This window comes from Triticum aestivum, chromosome 2D (genome assembly GCF_018294505.1).
Source record: "Triticum aestivum cultivar Chinese Spring chromosome 2D, IWGSC CS RefSeq v2.1, whole genome shotgun sequence".
Classification (NCBI taxonomy): Eukaryota; Viridiplantae; Streptophyta; class Magnoliopsida; order Poales; family Poaceae; genus Triticum; species Triticum aestivum.
The window spans coordinates 582,541,770-582,559,732 of record NC_057799.1 but is presented as its reverse complement, the minus strand read 5'-3'; the positions used below and the strand labels follow the sequence as shown (position 1 = coordinate 582,559,732).

At 50.0% G+C, this 17,963-nt stretch overlaps 1 protein-coding gene across 2 annotated transcripts; it reads right to left on the bottom strand.

Moving 5' to 3' along the window:
• Positions 1–12,964: 12,964 nt before the first annotated feature.
• LOC123054691 (sugar transport protein 9) lies at positions 12,965–16,212 on the bottom strand. 2 transcript variants are annotated; one of them, XM_044478518.1, is made up of 5 exons: positions 15,942–16,212; positions 15,611–15,819; positions 14,426–14,749; positions 13,660–14,301; positions 12,965–13,560 (listed from the first exon to the last, which is right to left on the bottom strand). In XM_044478518.1, exons 3-5 carry the CDS (start codon positions 14,693–14,695, stop codon positions 13,264–13,266), a joined length of 1,209 nt encoding a protein of 402 aa, XP_044334453.1. In that variant the 5' UTR covers positions 14,696–14,749; positions 15,611–15,819; positions 15,942–16,212; the 3' UTR covers positions 12,965–13,263. The 2 variants fall into 2 exon arrangements, with proteins under 2 accessions (XP_044334453.1, XP_044334452.1); XM_044478517.1 differs by having other exon boundaries at positions 14,426–14,753; positions 15,942–16,209.
• Between the last annotated feature and the right edge of the window lie 1,751 nt (positions 16,213–17,963).

Genomic DNA, 17,963 nt, shown 5'->3' with positions numbered 1-17,963 from the left:
TTTTGGGAAGACCGGTGGCTCGATGGATATAGGATTCAGGACGTGGCCCCGTCAGTTTACGCCCTAGTTGCGCCGCGTGTGCGGGCATCGCGGATGGTCTTCCAGGCGTTATCGACGGGGGACTGGGCCTTGGACGTTGGCCCGGATCTCACGATTCAGTAGCTGAATGAGTACATGACCCTGTGGGCCTTGGACGGTGACCCGAACTGCCCTGGTACCGGATGTGGCGAACTCTATTACTTGGGCCTGGGAGGCCAACAGGGACTACTCTACGAGATTAGCCTAAGGGGCGAAGTTCATGGGACGAGAGGCGGAGCCCACAGCGGAATTTACATGGAAATCCAAGGCCCCACTCCAATGCAGGTTCCTTGCGTGGCTCGCGATGCACAATAGATGTTGGACTTCTGACAAACTCGCTAGACGTGGATTGGATCATCACGACACGTGCCCTGTGACGCCCCCGATTCAATCGTACACTAATCATACACGCAAACGTGCACGATCAAGATCAGGTCTCACGGGAAGATATCAGAACACAACTCTAAAAATAAAATAAGTCATACAAGCATCATAATACAAGTCAGGGGCCTCGAGGACTTGAATACAAGTGCTCGATCATAGACGAGTCAGCGGAAGCAACAATATCTGAGTACAGACATAAGTTAAACAAGTTTGCCTTAAGAAGGCTAGCACAAACTGGGATGCAGATCGAAAGAGGCGCATGCCTCCTGCCTGGGATCCTCCTAAACTACTACTGGTCGTCGTCAGTAGCCTCCACGTAGTAGTAGGCACCTCCGGTGTAGTAGGAGTCGTCGTCGACGGTGGCGTCTGGCTCCTGGGCTCCAACATCTGGTTGCGACAACCAGGTAGAATGGAATGGGGGAAAAGAGGGAGAAAAGCAACCGTGAGTACTCATCCAAAGTACTCGCAAGCAAGGATCTACACTACATATGCAGGGGTATCTGTGTAAAGGGGCAATGTCGGTGGACTGAACTGCAGAATGCCAGAATAAGAGGGGGATAGCTAGTCCTGTCGAAGACTACGCTTCCGGCAGCCTCCATCTTGCAGCATGTAGAAGAGAGTAGATGGTAAGTTCACCAAGTATCATCGCATAGCATAATCCTACCCGGCGATCCTCCTGTCATCGCCCTGTGTGAGAGCGATCACTGGGTTATATCTGGCACTTGGAAGGGTGTGTTTTATTAAGTATCCGGTTCTAGTTGTCATAAGGTCAAGGTACAACTCCGAGTCGCCTGTTACCATGGACACGGCTATTCGAATAGGTCAACTTCCCTGCAGGGGTGCACCACATTACCCGACACGCTCGATCCCTCTGGCCGGGCACACTTTCCTGGGTCATGTCCGGCCTCGGGAGATCAACACGTCGCAGCCCTACCTAGGCTCAACAGAGAGGTCAGCACGCCGGTCTAAATCCTATGCGCGCAGGGGTCTGGGCCCATCGCCCATTGCACACCTGCACGTTGCGTACGCGGCCGGAAGCAGACTAGCCCCCTTAATACAAGCGCGGGCTTACGGTCCAATGCGGCGCGCGCCTCTCAGTTGCTGACGTCAAAAAGAGCTTCGGCTGATACCACGACGCCGGTTGCCCATATCTTGTCCCACGTGGCGGTTAGTGCGTATAAGGTCAACGACCGAACTCAGATCAAATACCAAGATCTCGCTAAGCGTGTTATTATGAAGTAACCGCAGACGCCGACCAGGGCCAGGCCCACCTCTCTCCTAGCTTGTCTCAACCTACCCTGTCGCTCCGCCACAAAGTAACAGTCGGGGGTCGTCGGGAACTTAGGCCCACCACTACCTGGATGGAGCCACCTGTCCTTTCAGCCCCCACATCGGAATCACATGCGGGTACTCAACGAGCCGACCCGACTTTAGTCACCACCTGTATAGTATGTATGTATATATGTATATACCCGTGATCACCTCTCGAGTGATCACGGCCCGATAGTATAGCATGGCAGACGGACAAGAATGTAGGGCCACTGATGGATACTAGCATCCTATACTAAGCATTTATGATTGCATGTAAGGGTAACAACTATAGCAACAATGACAGGCTATGCAGCAGAATAGGATTAACCCAAAGCAGTAACATGCTACACTACTCTAATGCAAGCAGTAGAGAGAAGGAATAGGCGATATCTGGTGATCAAGGGGGGGGGCTTGCCTGGTTGCTCTGGCAAGAAGGAGAGGTCGTCAACACAATAGTCGATCTGGGTAGCAGCGGCGTCGGTCTCGGAGTCTAGCGAGAGAAGAGGGGGAAGAAACAATAAATATAATGCAAACATATGCATGACGATGCATGACATGACAACGGGCATTGCTAGGGGTGCCCAAACGCAGTAGGAGGTGATACCGGCGAAGGGGGAAAACATTCGGGAAAGTATCCCAGGTGTTTCGCGTTTTCGGTTAGATGAACCAGAGGGGGAAAGTTGCGTGTTCGCTATGCTAGGGATGTGTGGCAGACAAACGGGCTGCGTATCCGGATTCGTCTTCGTCGTTCTGAGCAATTTTCATGTAGAAAACATTTTCATCTGAGCTACGATTTATTTTCTCTGTTTTTCTAAATTTTTAATCACTTTCTGAATTTATTTATCTATTTAATTCTAACATTATCTAGAATAGTGTATGCTGACGTCATCATGACGTCAGCAGTCAATAGAACGTTGACTGGGTCAAACTGACATGTGGGTCCCGCATGTCATACTCTGTTTATTCTAATTAGGATTTAACTACTCTAATTACTTTTCATTAATTAACAATAGTTAATTAGGTTAATTAAACACAATTAATTAAGTTAATTAATTAATTAATATTTTTTTAATCCTTCATTTTTCTAATATTCTCAGGGAGCGGCCCCATATGTCATAGGCCGAAGGCCTTAACGGGCGCCGGGTGCGGGTGCGGGGCGTCACCGGGCGCGGTTGCGGGCGCAACCCGTGCGGCGCCGAGCCCGACCGGGGGGCACGAGGCGACGCCACCGGGGCGCGGCGCGGCGCCACCAGCGGGCGACAGTTGGAGGCAGCGAGTGGGGCCGCGCGGCGTGGGGAGTCTTCGAGCGCGGCAGCCAGCCGTAGCAGCGGCGACGAGGAGGGCGGTGCGTGGGGGCGCTGGAGTCCCGGTCAGAGGCGGTGGTGCGTGCGGGGGGGGGGGGCTCGCCGGAGCTGCCGGGAGCATTGGCGGGTGGCCGAGCATGGTGGGGCGCCGGGGGCCAAGGCTTGCAGCAGAGCAGCAGCGCGCAGCAGCGGTGAGGCGACGGGCGGGCGCACTCGAGCGAGACGCGGCCCCGGGCGCGCGCATGCGTGTGCCTGAGGCGCAGGGGCGCGGCCAGGCTGGGAGCGAGCGCTAGGTGGTGAGCGCGGCAGCCGGAGCAACGCGGGCGGATGGCGCGACCAACAGCAGCGCTGGGCGCGGGCGCAGCAGCGGGCAGCGGACTAGCGGCTCCGAAGGCGCGATGAGGAAGGGGGTGGCGGGTTCGGCCGGAGCAGGTCCGGGCTTGGTAGCGCCGAGGCACAGGCGGGCGACGACGATGCAGATCAGAGGAGAAGGGAGGGGACGTACGGTGGAGCTCACAGGGGTTCGGGCAGCGTGGCGTGGGGAGGTAGACAGGGACGACGGCGTCGAGGAGGCAGTCCGGCGAGGTGGTTGTCGACGAGGCAGGCCGCGGCGGTGTCGTTCCGGGCGGCGGCACCGAGCAGAAATGGGGTGGGAGGGCACCGAGCGCTGGGCAACTGGTCGGGGAGGAGGTGAAGACGGGGCGGTGTCGGTGAAGGGCGACGGGCGTCGGGGCGACAGGGTCGGGCGAGCGGCGCGGGGCGCCGAGCACGATTCCCCCGATACAGATTGGATCGGGAAGGGGGGAAGAGCGACGTGCGAGAGTGGGGGAGGGAGTGGGGGTAGTGGGTGGATTAGGGTTTCGTGGTGGGGAGGGCCATATAGGCCAGGGGGACTAGGCCGGCTTCGGCCAGCTGGGCCATTTGGCCCAGTAGAGGGGGGCTTTTAATTATTATTTTTGTTTACAGTTTTGCCTTTTTCTTTTTATTTATATTTCCTGTACTGTTTTCTCTCATTTCCTAAATATTTTAGTTTTGGAAAAATACAAAAGTTGTACCTAAATTAGTAAACTTAATTATGTTACATTTCGAACATTTTGTTTTGATATTTGAAAAAAACTTTTATTGTTTGTCAAAAATTAGAATTTTATTTTGAAAGATTTTGATCTAACACAAGGGTTAGCAACAGTAACAGAGGTGACATGGCATCATTAGCAGAGATTTACTGTAGCTTAATTATCCGGGCATCACAATTCTCCTCTACTACAAGAAATCTCGTCCCGAGATTTAAGAGGGGGACTAATGGGGAAAGGATTTGGTTACGAAATTCTAACGAGTCTTCTCGGCCTAGGTTGCTCTTCTCGAAGAGGTCGATCCATAGCATTGATATCTTCATTCCTATGCATCAATGCATCATGATGAAATTGTCTTCCCTCCTTCAGGATCTTCACCGAACTTACGAAAGGATAAGAGGGGGAAAACTCTATAAGGATGGGTTCTAACAAGATTTAGCATCGGACGGTTAACTCATGGGAAGAAGCATAAGTATCTCTCGAATTGAAACTTAAGAAGATATCGAGAGCAAATTTAGAAGGTACAATGAGAAGTTCCAAACGGATAGGCAATCGTTCTATGTCTGAAGCAACGTGCGAAAGGGGTCCAGAGCAACGAGATTGAGTACTGCGTCTGTTACCAGAATAGATCACTAGGAAGGTGGCCCGTGAATTACATATGAGGCCACGCGCGAGGAATAACTTTGGAAACAGGGAGTGTACAGGAGAGTCAGGTTTTGATCCTGTGGAACTGTGGGTTATGGGCCCACCATGTGGGTTAAAAGTAGGAAGGGCGGTGACGTCTTGCACGATCATGTAAGCAAGAAATGTCAGAGGATAGCCTGTAAGTTATGTCGGCAACAACGTCGGTACCAAGGGCGAGGGACGAAGAGAACCATTTTCCTGCTCGTTGAACGAGGCAAACCAATAGGCAAAGTTATCGTCCATCGGTGGTTACCGGAATGTCATCAACAATAGTAACAGGGTCTTGCTGACAGAATTATACACCGAGATGTTTACATAAGCAGGAGAATATTACTGCTTAGATCATATAGATCACAAGCAACGTTAAACCAACCAATGGAAAGGATAATATGATTATCAGATTAAACAGAACAATGGAAAGGAAAATGTGTTTAAACACATTTTTCAAGGGTATATCCTTCCCAAGGACAAGTAGAGCATGATATCCATGACAGGAAACAAGGTAGAAAACTCTTTAGGTAGGGGAGAGAAATTTCATGACATTACCCATACAACGGTGTTTGGATATTTGAGTAGGAAACATTTAGCATTGGGCTTCAAATGTTCTTGTTGAAAATTGGTATACCATAGACATGCTTCGAGATAGCATTGACATGGTCTTTAAGAAAAGGTCGGACTTTGGATACATGAAGGATCCATCAGGAACAACTTATAAATTAAGATTTATGATTTCCTCATGGAAGAATCGCTAAGCTTGCTAAAAAGGAAACTATAACAATAGGTCCTACGGCCAGGTGTGCTAGGCATGACATCACTTTACCGGGTTATACTAAGACCAATGTTATAACTCTTGGAAATATGTTCCAACCATCATATCTGACCGAGGTTCAGATCCGATTAGTGTCAGGATACCTCAGACTCGGGATGCCTGAGAAGGAAAGGTGCAACACAAATTGACGAGACGACATTATAAGATTTTCAGGAAATGAACTATAGAAGCAAGTTCCAAAACAAAAGTTCATCATTAACCAAGGAGAAAATGAGGATGTGGTTGATGGAGTCAGCGACAATTCATCGAGATTAACCAAAGATGGATTTCCATAATTATGTGAACAAGGAGGTAACACTTGTCAGATCAACAGATATAATGAGGTATGCTCGAGGAAAACATACACAATTAAACATTGGTTGAAAAGTGCACCCGAAATAAGGGCTTAGGTAGCATGATCAATGTGAGAATGGTGATTCAATAACCAATAGTCTGAGGATGAACTGTCGGCCATTAACTTCAAAGCAATAGGGTTGCTAGGAGTACACAATCCAAGCAGCATCGTTCACTTGTTAGTATTCCAGTTAGAATCAACATTGAGACCAATAAAGAATGGTGATGGTGAGAAGTATCACCGTATCACGAATTCTTAAGAGGTGGTGAAATTCTCACAACCTTGATGACATAAGAGATGGTAATGTTCCAAGGTAAAAAAGAACAATTGTTGGATAGCAAGGAACTCAAGGTATAACACCAAACATGAACAAGTTTGTGTTGGTGGGAAGGCAATAAAGTGGTCGATGATAATAGAATCTATCGAGGGCAAGGATGGTATTTCTCATCATAAATTCAATTGATATCCTAGAAGATCTCAGAATGCTGATGATGATCACGACACAATTGTCGAGAGATTTCATGCAGGTGTAATCGATCGGCGATGACATCAAGTCAAAGAAATGATGAAGCGAAAGGTTATTGGAACCAAGGATAGGACACATACTCGAAATGAAGCTTGTTGTTCAAGGTGAAATGATATGACGAGTAAGATCAACGTAGGGTCAGCTCGTCATCAAAAATTGTGCTCCGTGAAGAAGGACCGGGTAGCACAGTTAAAATTTAGCACAATTATGATATAGCCGAGCAGTCTGGAAATGACGTGATCGAGTTCAAACTCGTAAGTAATCAAGGTTACCAAGAGTTGTTTAATCGCGGTGCGGACTCGATTTAGTTATCGATGTCTTTGAGTGTTTAATAACTCAAAGCTCGTGAAAAATTGGAATCAGTGAGAATGTAGTACTTGATGAAGAACTCATACGACGTTATGCAGTTCCGTGATAATCTCGAGATACTAGGGAGTAATACTCGACGACAGGTCAAAGTAGAGGTTGGACTGGGGTATTGCTCTGCGTTAGACAAGTGCTTAAACTTGCACAAGAGATGGTTTTTAAAGGAGAATATGGTCGGAACCATGATTGCAAAAGGCCAAATTCCAGATATAAGATGAACTTATACCAAGAGAATAATTAATTTAAGAGAAGCATTAATGAAAAGATCCACATCGCTTCCATGGGCATGAACACAAGTTCAAGGTCGACTCCCACTTCTCCAATGCATGACCATTCATTCACTGCTCTAAATAAAAACCTACCTGGTGAATTACTAGAGGTGTATGAGCCGTAAAAACTTTCGGGTTCACACAGATTAAGGAAGGTATAGGTTCAACCCATGAGGGCATCTTAGAACATATACCACAAACTTCAGGAGTAAATAACACAAGCTCGAAAGCAGAGCATGGTTGGTCAATCGGAGGATAGGATTTACCAATGGAGAAAGAACTTCCAAAGTGGTTGAATATGAAGGACGCTATCGGATAAAATCCAACAAAGGATCCGGTGGTCCTCAAGGGATCTGATGTGAGCATCGGTACTCAACCAGAGGAAGAAATAATGCAAGGAGATCAGACTATAGAAACAACTGACTAATTCAAAGCTCAAATGCAAAAGAATTATGATTTCCAACTCAAGGTATCAGAAGCAAACGATCTGATTAAGGGTGGATAAGTTGAGTAGGCTTAGGGATACAATCGATGATAATTTGGTTGGTCGAGATCCAGCTCATGTTTAAAATGACGTCTGAGCCGGAAGGATGAATTCTGGGTTGGATTGATGATTGCGAGCATTCGCAAACATATTGGATCGAAGACTCGAAATGACGGTGACAAAGGATGCTCGTGAATATTGCTAGACATATGGAAAGTAGCCATAATGCAAGCAGACAAGTATTTGCAGAACAATAGTTGGCAATAGATTATCGGAAGACCGGATAGTATTTCAAAGTATCTTGTGGACCACATGATCAACTAGGAATGAACAAATCCTCGATGAGTGTGAGGAATTATCCATAGATGTATTAAAGCGGAAATGGAGTTGCAAGGCAGCATGCATAATGGATTCTCGGGATATTGGAATGTTTCAGGGAATCTTGTAATAACAAGATCAATTGGGGATGGAGGTATGAACAACGATTGCAGGTAGTTATCCATAACGATTTACGGTGGTAGGGATTGCAACGGCGAAGGACACAAGGGTCTCGGGAAAACATCAGAGAGTATCTTCGGAATCTTCTGGCACAGCAGGCGATCATCTGTAATAAGGGGCTCTCCGGATGGAAGTGATCACGAGATCCTAATGTTAGAGTTAGCAAAATTCATTTTTTCCCGAATAGAAGAGAGATCAGAGTCATGGAGTATAGGCGAGGAATAAAAGATCCTAATACCACCCAATGGCGACGTGGGCCGTAAGCCACACAGCCATGTTAGTAAAAGTTTTTGCAATTACTAGACTCGACTTCGGCCAAGGAGTTGGAAGGGGGATTCCTACAGGCAGTCGGCTCTGATACCAACTTGTGATGCCCCCAATTCAATCGTGCACTAATCATACACGCAAACGTGCACAATCAAGATCAGGGACTCACGGGAAGATATCAGAACACAACTCTAAAAATAAAATAAGTCATACAAGCATCATAATACAAGCCAGGGGAGGGCTCGAATACAAGTGCTCGATCATAGACGAGTCAGCGGAAGCAACAATATCTGAGTACAGACATAAGTTAAACAAGTTTGCCTTAAGAAGGCTAGCACAAACTGGGATGCAGATCGAAAGAGGCGCATGCCTCCTGCCTGGGATCCTCCTAAACTACTACTGGTCGTCGTCAGCGGCCTGCACGTAGTAGTAGGCACCTCCGGTGTAGTAGGAGTCGTCGTCGACGGTGGCGTCTGGCTCCTGGGCTCCAGCATCTGGTTGCGACAACCAGGTAGAAAGGAAAGGGGGAAAGAGGGAGAAAAGCAACCGTGAGTACTCATCCAAAGTACTCGCAAGCAAGGATCTACACTACATATGCATGGGTATCTGTGTAAAGGGGCAATATCGGTGGACTGAACTGCAGAATGCCAGAATAAGAGGGGGATAGCTAGTCCTGTCGAAGACTACGCTTCTGGCAGCCTCCATCTTGCAGCATGTAGAAGAGAGTAGATGGTAAGTTCACCAAGTATCATCGCATAGCATAATCCTACCCGGCGATCCTCCCTCGTCGCCCTGTGTGAGAGCGATCACCGGGTTATATCTGGCACTTGGAAGGGTGTGTTTTATTAAGTATCCGGTTCTAGTTGGCATACGGTCAAGGTACAACTCCGGGTCGCCTGTTACCGTGGACACGGCTATTCGAATAGATCAACTTCCCTGCAGGGGTGCACCACATTACCCGACACGCTCGATCCCTCTGGCCAGGCACACTTTCCTGGGTCATGTCCGGCCTGGGAGATCAACACGTCGCAGCCCTACCTAGGCACAACAGAGAGGTCAGCACGCCGGTCTAAATCCTGTGCGCGCAGGGGTCTGGGCCCATCGCCCATTGCACACCTGCACGTTGCATATGCGGCTGAAGCAGACCTAGCCCCCTTAATACAAGCGCGGGCTTACGGTCCAATGCGGCGCGCGCCGCTCAGTCGCTGACGTCAAAAAGAGCTTCGGCTGATACCACGACGCCGGTTGCCCATATCTTGTCCCACGTGGCGGTTAGTGCGTATAAGGTCAATGACCCAACTCAGATCAAATACCAAGATCTCGCTAAGCATGTTATTATGAAGTAACCGCGGACGCCGACCAGGGCCAGGCCCACCTCTCTCCTAGGTGGTCTCAACCTGCCCTGTCGCTCCGCCACAAAGTAACAATCGGGGGCCGTCGGGAACTCAGGCCCACCACTACCTGGATGGAGCCACCTGTCCTTTCAGCCCCCACATCGGAATCACATGCGGGTACTCAATGAGCCGACCCGACTTTAGTCACCACCTGTATAGTATGTATGTATATATGTATATACCCGTGATCACCTCCCGAGTGATCACGGCCCGATAGTATAGCATGGCAGACGGACAAGAATGTAGGACCACTGATGGATACTAGCATCCTATACTAAGCATTTAGGATTGCAGGTAAGGGTAACAACTGTATCAACAATGACAGGCTATGCAGCAGAATAGGATTAACCGAAAGCAGTAACATGCTACACTACTCTAATGCAAGCAGTACAGAGAAGGAATAGGCGATATCTGGTGATCAAGGGGGGGCTTGCCTAGTTACTCTGGCAAGAAGGAGGGGTCGTCAACACAGTAGTCGATCTGGGTAGCAGCGGCGTTGGTCTCAGAGTCTAGCGAGAGAAGAGGGGGAAGAAACAATAAATATAATGCAAACATATGCATGATGATGCATGACATGACAACGAGCACTGCTAGGGTTGCCCAAACGCAGTAGGAGGTGATACCGGCGAAGGGGGAAAACATTCGGGAAAGTATCCCAGGTGTTTCGCGTTTTCAGTCAGATGAACCGGAGGGGGAAAGTTGCATGTTCGCTATGCTAGGGATGTGTGGCGGACAAACGGGCTGCGTATCCGGATTCGTCTCGTCGTTCTGAGCAACTTTCATGTAGAAAACATTTTCATCTGAGGTACGATTTATTTTCTATGTTTTTCTAAAGTTTTAATCATTTTCTGAATTTATTTATCTATTTAATTCTAACATTATCCAGAATAGTGTATGCTGACGTCATCATGACGTCAGCAGTCAACAGAACGTTGACTGGGTCAAACTGACGTGTGGGTCCCGCATGTCATACTCTGTTTATTCTAATTAGGATTTAACTAATCTAATTTCTGTTTAATTAATTAACAATAGTTAATTAGGTTAATTAAACACAATTTATTAAGTTAATTAATTAATAAATATTTTTTTATTATTTATTTTTAATCCCTTTTTTCTAACATTCTCAGGGGGCGACCCCATATGTCATAGGCCGAAGGCCTTAACGGGCGCCGGGTGCGGGTGGGGGGCGTCACCGGGCGCGGTTGCGGGCGCAACCCGTGCGGCGCCGAGCCCGACCGGGGGAACGGGGCGACGCCACCAGGGCGCGGCGGGGCGCCACCAGCGGGCGGCAGGTGGAGGCAGCGAGCGAGGCCGCGCGGCGTGGGGCGCCGTCGAGCGCAGCGGCCAGCCACAGCAGCGGCGACGGGGAGGGCGGTGCGCGCGGGCGCTGGAGTCCCGGTTAGAGGAGGTGGTGCGCGGGGGGGGGGGGGAGGGGGGGCTCGCCGGAGCCGCCGGGAGCAGCGGCCGGTGGCCGGGCACGGCGGGGCGCCGGTGGCCAGGCCTTGCAGCAGAGCAGCATCGCGCAACAGCGGTGAGGCGACGGGCGGGCGCACGCGAGCGAGACGCGACCTTGGGCGCGCGCATGCGTGTGCCTGAGGCGTAGGGGCGCGGCCAGGCTGGGAGCAGGCGCTAGGTGGTGGGCGCGGCAGCCGGAGTGACGCAGGCGTAGGGCGCGACCAACAGCAGCGCTGGGCGTGGGCGCAGCAGCGGGCAGCGGACCAACGGCGCCGAAGGCGCGATGAGGAAGGGGGTGGCGGGTTCGGCCGGAGCAGGTCCGGGCTCGGTAGCGCCGAGGCACAGGCGGGCGACGACGATGCGGATCAGAGGAGAAGGGGGGACGTACGATGGAGCTCACAGGGGTTCGTAGGGGTTCGGGCAGTGGGGCGTGGGGAGGTAGACGGGGACGATGCGTCGAGGAGGCAGTCCGGCGAGGTGGCCGTCGACGAGGCAGGCCGCGGCGGTGTCGTTCCGGGCGGCGACACCGAGCAGCGACGGGGTAGGAGGGCGTCGAGCGCTGGGTGACTGGTCGGGGAGGAGGTGAGGACGGGGCGGCGTCGGTGAAGGGCGATGGGCGTCGGGGCGACAGGGTCGGGCGAGCGGCGCGGGGCGAAGAACGACGTGGGAGAGTTGGGAAGGGAGTGGGGGTAGTGGGTGGATTAGGGTTTCGTGGTGGGGAGGGCCATATAGGCCAGGGGGACTAGGCCGGCTTCGGCCAGTTGGGCCATTTGGCCCAGTGGAGGGGGGCCTTTTTAATTATTATTTTTGTTTACAATTTTGCTTTTTTCTTTTTATTTATATTTCCTGTACTGTTTTCTCTCATTTCCTAAATATTTTAGTTTTGGAAAAATACAAAAGTTGTACCTAAATTAGTAAACTTAATTATGTCACCTTCCGAACATTTTTGTTTTGATATTTGAGAAACTTCTATTGTTTGTCAAAAATTAGAATTTGATTTTGAAACATTTTGATCTAACACGAGGGTTAGCAACAGTAACAGAGGTGACGTGGCATCATTAGCAGAGATTTACTGTAGCTTAATTATCCAGGCGTCACATGCCCCTTCTACGCGCAGCGTGAGGCGACCATTGACCACCTCCTTTTGGGTTGCGTCTTCGCGAGGGAGATTTGGTCTACCGTATGTCGGGCCTTGGATAGACCACAGTGGACGCCGACTGACAACTTGAGTCTGTGGGATTGTTGCACCGCTACATGTACGATCTGCTCCGGAGTGAAGGATGTGAGGGCGATCTTACTCCTCGTTTTGTGGGAGGAGATGTGGAAACACCGGAACGCGATTGTCTTAGACGGCACGCCTCTCTCCTCACGGGTGCTCGTTCGGAATTGAAGACGAGGGACGCGCATGGAAACAAGCCAAAATCTTGAACGGGAATGTAGAGCCTCTCTTCGGAGGGCTAGCAAGGTGGGCAAATGCGAGGAACTAGGCTAGAGTAGTTTTCCAGTTTTACCGGTGGAGTTGGTCCATATGTAACTTGTAACATGTACTCGCCGACGTGGAAGGATTCCTTCCCCGTCATCTTCTTTAATACATAGTAGTCATCTTCTTTAATACATAGTACGCATGAGTGTGCGTATTCAAGAAAAAAAAAAGATGGGGTCATAACAATTTGGAAATGGTAGTGCCTGTCCCAACAAGAAAACATTAACATTCAATCGAAAACTAGCTAGCAAAATAGCCATCCAACAGGAGAAAAGAAAATCGCCACATCGAAGATCAGAGCAGCGAAGCGCGCTTATGCTTCTATGTACACATATAGACAGTGCGATCTACTACAGATAGGACCCCTGCAAGCTTACAGGAGAACTATTCAGAGAGGTACTTACAAAAAAGAAAATATATATACAAAAATATGTCCAAGAAAAGGGATAGCATCACAGATTCAGATCCACTGAACTACTCCACGGCGCTATCGTCTAGCCGTGGTTTATGTGCAGACCCTAATTTAATCACGACCAAATCCACATGGCATAGTAGGCAAGGATGGCGTTCTTCAGCCGCCACAGCATCATCAGGAAGAACTGCATCTGGCCGTAGCAGAGGGCCAAATTCAGAGCCATGCCCAACAGCTGACCGGCCGAGTGGACCTTCTTGCCGGGAAAGGTCCAGAACATGGAGCCCCATGACCAACTGAGGCCGCAGGAGACGACGCAGGTGAGCAAGAACATGGCAGCGGTGTACCCTCTCAGCATTCGGCTTCCGCCGCCGAACCCGATGTGGAACTCAACAATCAATGGAATCGCCATCTTGCAAGAAATAATGACAGTAATGGTTCATGTCAGCATTTTGCAAGGGAGACATGTTAACTGGACCAGCATAAGAGTTTGGACCTTTTAGTTAGTTACCTGGCAAAATACCATTAGAACAATGCTGACGGTTAGCGTTGCCGCACGACCGTGATTTTTTGTCGTGAAGGCGGATCCAAGAATGCCGCATGAGTTCACCAGAATTATCACCATCTTGCTGAAAACCGCAGCTTTGCTCCTGGAACTTGTTGCCTGAATCAGCATTGGCAGGAGTGAAGTGGTAGTGTTCACTCTGTTCATCTGTAGAAATATCTGCAGAGTCACCAATGCTCCAATAAAAGTAAGATATTGTCCATTTTTTGCAACGATACTCCAAAGTGCACTGATATCATAGTTCTTCTGTATGCTCCTCCCCTTGAAGCTGACCACCTTTGGCGCTGTATGCCCCTTAAAAATGGCGGTGCTACAAATAAAATGAAGCAGCAAACGGAGATACTCGTGCTTGCTGCCAAGCAAACTTGGCAGGACGGACTGCTGATTGCACAACTCGTTACTCTTAATGATCGAATCGCCCTCAAGGTTAGCTTCAATGCCGCGGATGACTTGCCGATTATTGTTATGACTCTGAATGGTTATGTAGCTACAGAGCCTTGCCATCAGAACACCAATGCCAAGAAACAAAGGCAAGGATCTACATTGCCAACAGGATCGCAACATCATGGTGGACTGAACAGGTGCACCCTGCCACATTGAGTCAGAAATCTGATTAAGGTGGGATGAGCAAAATATACGTGTAATGTTCAGTTGAAGGAAAGGAAACAAATGTGTGAATTAAAAAGCTCTTGGTCAATATTGAGCTACTAACCTGGGAGTGGGAGATTGCGCATTTTTGCAGTATCCATCTATCCAGCAGAGCTCTGTAGCGGATGATAATGGTCAAAATTGCGCTTCCAGTAAGGAGGACATAGCGTTTCAACAAGACAGGCAGGTGCCCAATCTTGGGAGCGATGTAGCAGCCCAGTCTTGCATTCTCTGCTGACATGTCAAATATATGTGCATAATCGCTGTACAAGGAATGCATCTCCGGCTTCTCCATGGCGGCGTTAGGGATGAACGGTGGCCAATATGACTGCATGCTGACCACGCCTACTTTGGCTATTTGTATTTCCAAATATATAAACTGATGGGCCTGCCTTTTGAAAAAAAGAAGGCAAACAAATTCAGAGAAATGATAAATATAAATCCTTTAGTTTAACTAATGTAAGTTGACAAAGTAGAAACTACTACTACTACCTCTGTTCATTAATATAAGACGTTTTGGCGGTTCAAATTAAACTGCCAAAACGTCTTATATTAATGAAACAAAGGCAGAGGGTGTACTATAGTACTGGTCGAAATGAAGTGAATTTCAAATATGATTCCTAATAAAATGCCACTGGGGTGTTTTTGTCCCCAAAAAGGAAAGGAAAAACTCGTGACCGAGCTGCATCGACGAGCACAGCGCTTGTCTCCTTAGACATCGATGCGGAGTCATAAGAACCACATGCACATGTTTTTGTTTTTTTTGCGGGGTACATATGCACATGGTTGCAGTCCAGAGTCCAAACAACTCTTTCTTCTAGTTGTAGGACCAGCCCAGCGATCTGGAGACGAGCTTGCATTCGCGAAAGCGATGTATCTCCAGTGGAAAAAATGTGTAGTATTGACCGTCTATCCTATTCCTATCCCCACAGCTCGACATGAGTCAGAGGAGACTAGTTTTCAGAACCTGAAAAACGTGTGTACCATCGTGATATATCAAGTGGCACAGGAGTACGTAGTAATAATATCAAGTATTCCGGCTCATATTTCAGGATTTATTTTTCTCTTAATACGAGCTTCTGCGGAGAAGAAATAATTCCTGGCACGAACTCCTTCTAGATTGTTATAAAGACCGCCAGGATATGGAACCGCAAAAAGACTAGTGCGCGCTTGCATTCAAGATCATGACATCACGGACAAAGCCAGGAAAAAGATAAAGGCGAAGAGAGAAAAAAAATATTCTTCTCACCTGTTGCAGCGGGAGTGTTCCAGAGGCTACCGCCACCAACAAGCAACAGCGGCGAAGCAGCCCGCCCACTTGTGTCCCTGTCTTCACCCCCAACGCACGGACGCGGACGCGGAAGACGGCCCCCTCACGCCGGCGGCGAGCTACCCCTCTGACCCGGAGGGCGGCGGGCTCGCAAATGGACGAGCTCCGCAGCAAGAACCTCCCGCGAGCTGCACGCCCGCGACCGGCAAAAGCGAAGCAGAGGATAGCTATCAGCAGGAGCAGCGCACGCATATGTATAGCAGCCGCGTCGCTTTAGGTAGTGCAGAACAAGGAGGAAAGAAATAATCACCTGCGCCGCGCCGCGCGTCCCTCTCGCCGGACCTCGGGGCCGGAGGTGATCACGAGAACAAGGGGAATGGGCGGAGGAGGGGAGGGGATCGGAGGTGGACAGCGAGAGAGACCGGGGAGCAGGAGGAGGAGGAGCCTCGCGTAGTTATCTCGCATCAAATGGCTCGCTGCTCACTGGAGTTGGAGTGCGTTGTTTTTCCTCCCTAGTGGGGGCATCGGGTACTCTGCTGGCCGCTGGCGTGATGTGGGCCGGGGGGCGGGCGGGGCAGATCTCGATGGGGGCGCCTCCCAGAAAGCGAGCGTGCCTGCTGGAAGCCACGGCGCCTGTGAAACGGACTTCTGTTGGCAGCGGGGGTACGTGTGGGTTTGCATGGGTGCGTGGCAGCGGTGGGACGTGGGAGGAGTCAGTGAAGGCCTGCGGGAGAGACCGTCCGTCCGGGACTCTGGGACTCGGGCACTTGGCATGCGCGATGGGCGTGAGGCGTGCCAGAGCCGTGGACTGGGGGGTCAATCATGGCTGGACTGGATTCTATGGGTATTGTATTGCGTGGTCGTTGATTATACATACTTTTATTGTACAATGCAAACTATTCCTAGTACAACCAATGATTATTTCTCATCTAAATATTAGATACTATGTGTGTCAACATTTTTTCATGTAAACGCAAAAAGCGTGTCTTTTCATTGATAGAAGAAAAAAAAGGTATGATGATGGCCAGCGGTGCAGAGTCGCGGCAGTGCTTCAGTTGTCAGTTCTTACCCGGCATGCTTGACAGGTCTCTTATGGGTCTCGCCATGCCGTCGCGGAGTTGGAGCTGCCCGGGAGGTGCCTAGGCGGTGACACTGACAAGTGGCTGGTGGTCTTCATGGAGGTGTTAGTTGGCGCCAACTCTGCCCATTTCTCCTGTGTTTTGGTGGTCTTCTTAGTCGGAGTTGTCTGGCGCCTACGCCGGTGGCCGACTGTTTGGCATGGGCCAGCATGGGTTCCAGCGTTTGCGGCGACGAGGACTTCGTTGGTGGAAGTCGATGGTGAAGTCGGAGTCGCTGGCTCGTGGAGGAGTGATGATGATAACACTTGGTGACGACCTTGACTTTGTGTTTCTTCTATGCAGCGTTGTTGTATCTTCGTGTGGGTGGCCAGGACGACCGATGTTGCCCTGTGTGGGCTGTTGTGACGGTTTAGCCCGGTTTTCCGTTAATTAACCGGGAAACCCTCTTCTTTTTTAATGAATCGGGACCCCTAGGGGCCGGCTTAAAAAAACATCACCAGGGTCATCCACGGGAATGCCGTGGGCGGGCAAGATGGAACCTCATGTCGGAGAACAACGATGTGACATCGTCGCCATCAGAGCCAAAGAACCGGGCCTAGGGCTTCTCCCTGAGCTTAAAGAGGGGTGAAAATAAAGACCATGCCAGCGCCACCAAAAAGGGAAATTACACCCACTAGTGTCGCTGCTACCAATATCGGCAATCCAAGCAGGGATTTTTCCCTGGCCTAAGTATGAGTAATCCCATAGCCACCGAAACGGAACCAGCTATGAGGAAGTAAAGTTGTTGGTCAGAACCGCCACCGCAGGAGAGGGTGGGGCTACATCTGCTGCTGGAAGGTGGCACTGAGTGCCACCGTATACACGAGTATTGGATCTGGCACAAGGCGAGGCATGGAGGAGGACATCGTCGGGGAGGAGGCAAGTCATAGAGAGCCGGCGCAGGGGAAGAGCCAGCGACCAACGAGCTAGAGAGGACGCAGCCTCTAGGGCCAGAGCGGCCAGGATGCTGGCCAGGAGATGAAGCTGGAAATGATGTAACTACCAGATCGTTGGGGCTGGAGCTGCGCCGGTAGAGACGTCAGCAAACCATGGACGTTGGAGGATGCGGGTCCAAGGTCGCTGGGACGGACCAGCGCCGGCGAAGGGCTCGCTACGAGGCCACACACACCCACCACACCACCAGGCCAGCGCACACAAATCACCACAAGAATTTAATCCCCAAAAGATATGCAAAACATATTTTTTTGGAGATT

Excerpts from the sequence above, each read along its gene's own strand:
- LOC123054691 (XM_044478518.1), bottom strand. The coding sequence starts at position 14,695 with ATGCAGTCATATTGGCCACCGTTCATCCCTAACGCCGCCATGGAGAAG. Across the intron at positions 14,302-14,425 it reads GCGCAATCTCCCACTCCCAG|GGTGCACCTGTTCAGTCCAC; the intron begins GTTAGTAGCTCA and ends TCAATGTGGCAG. Across the intron at positions 13,561-13,659 it reads TTCTAATGGTATTTTGCCAG|ATGGCGATTCCATTGATTGT; the intron begins GTAACTAACTAA and ends ATTTCTTGCAAG.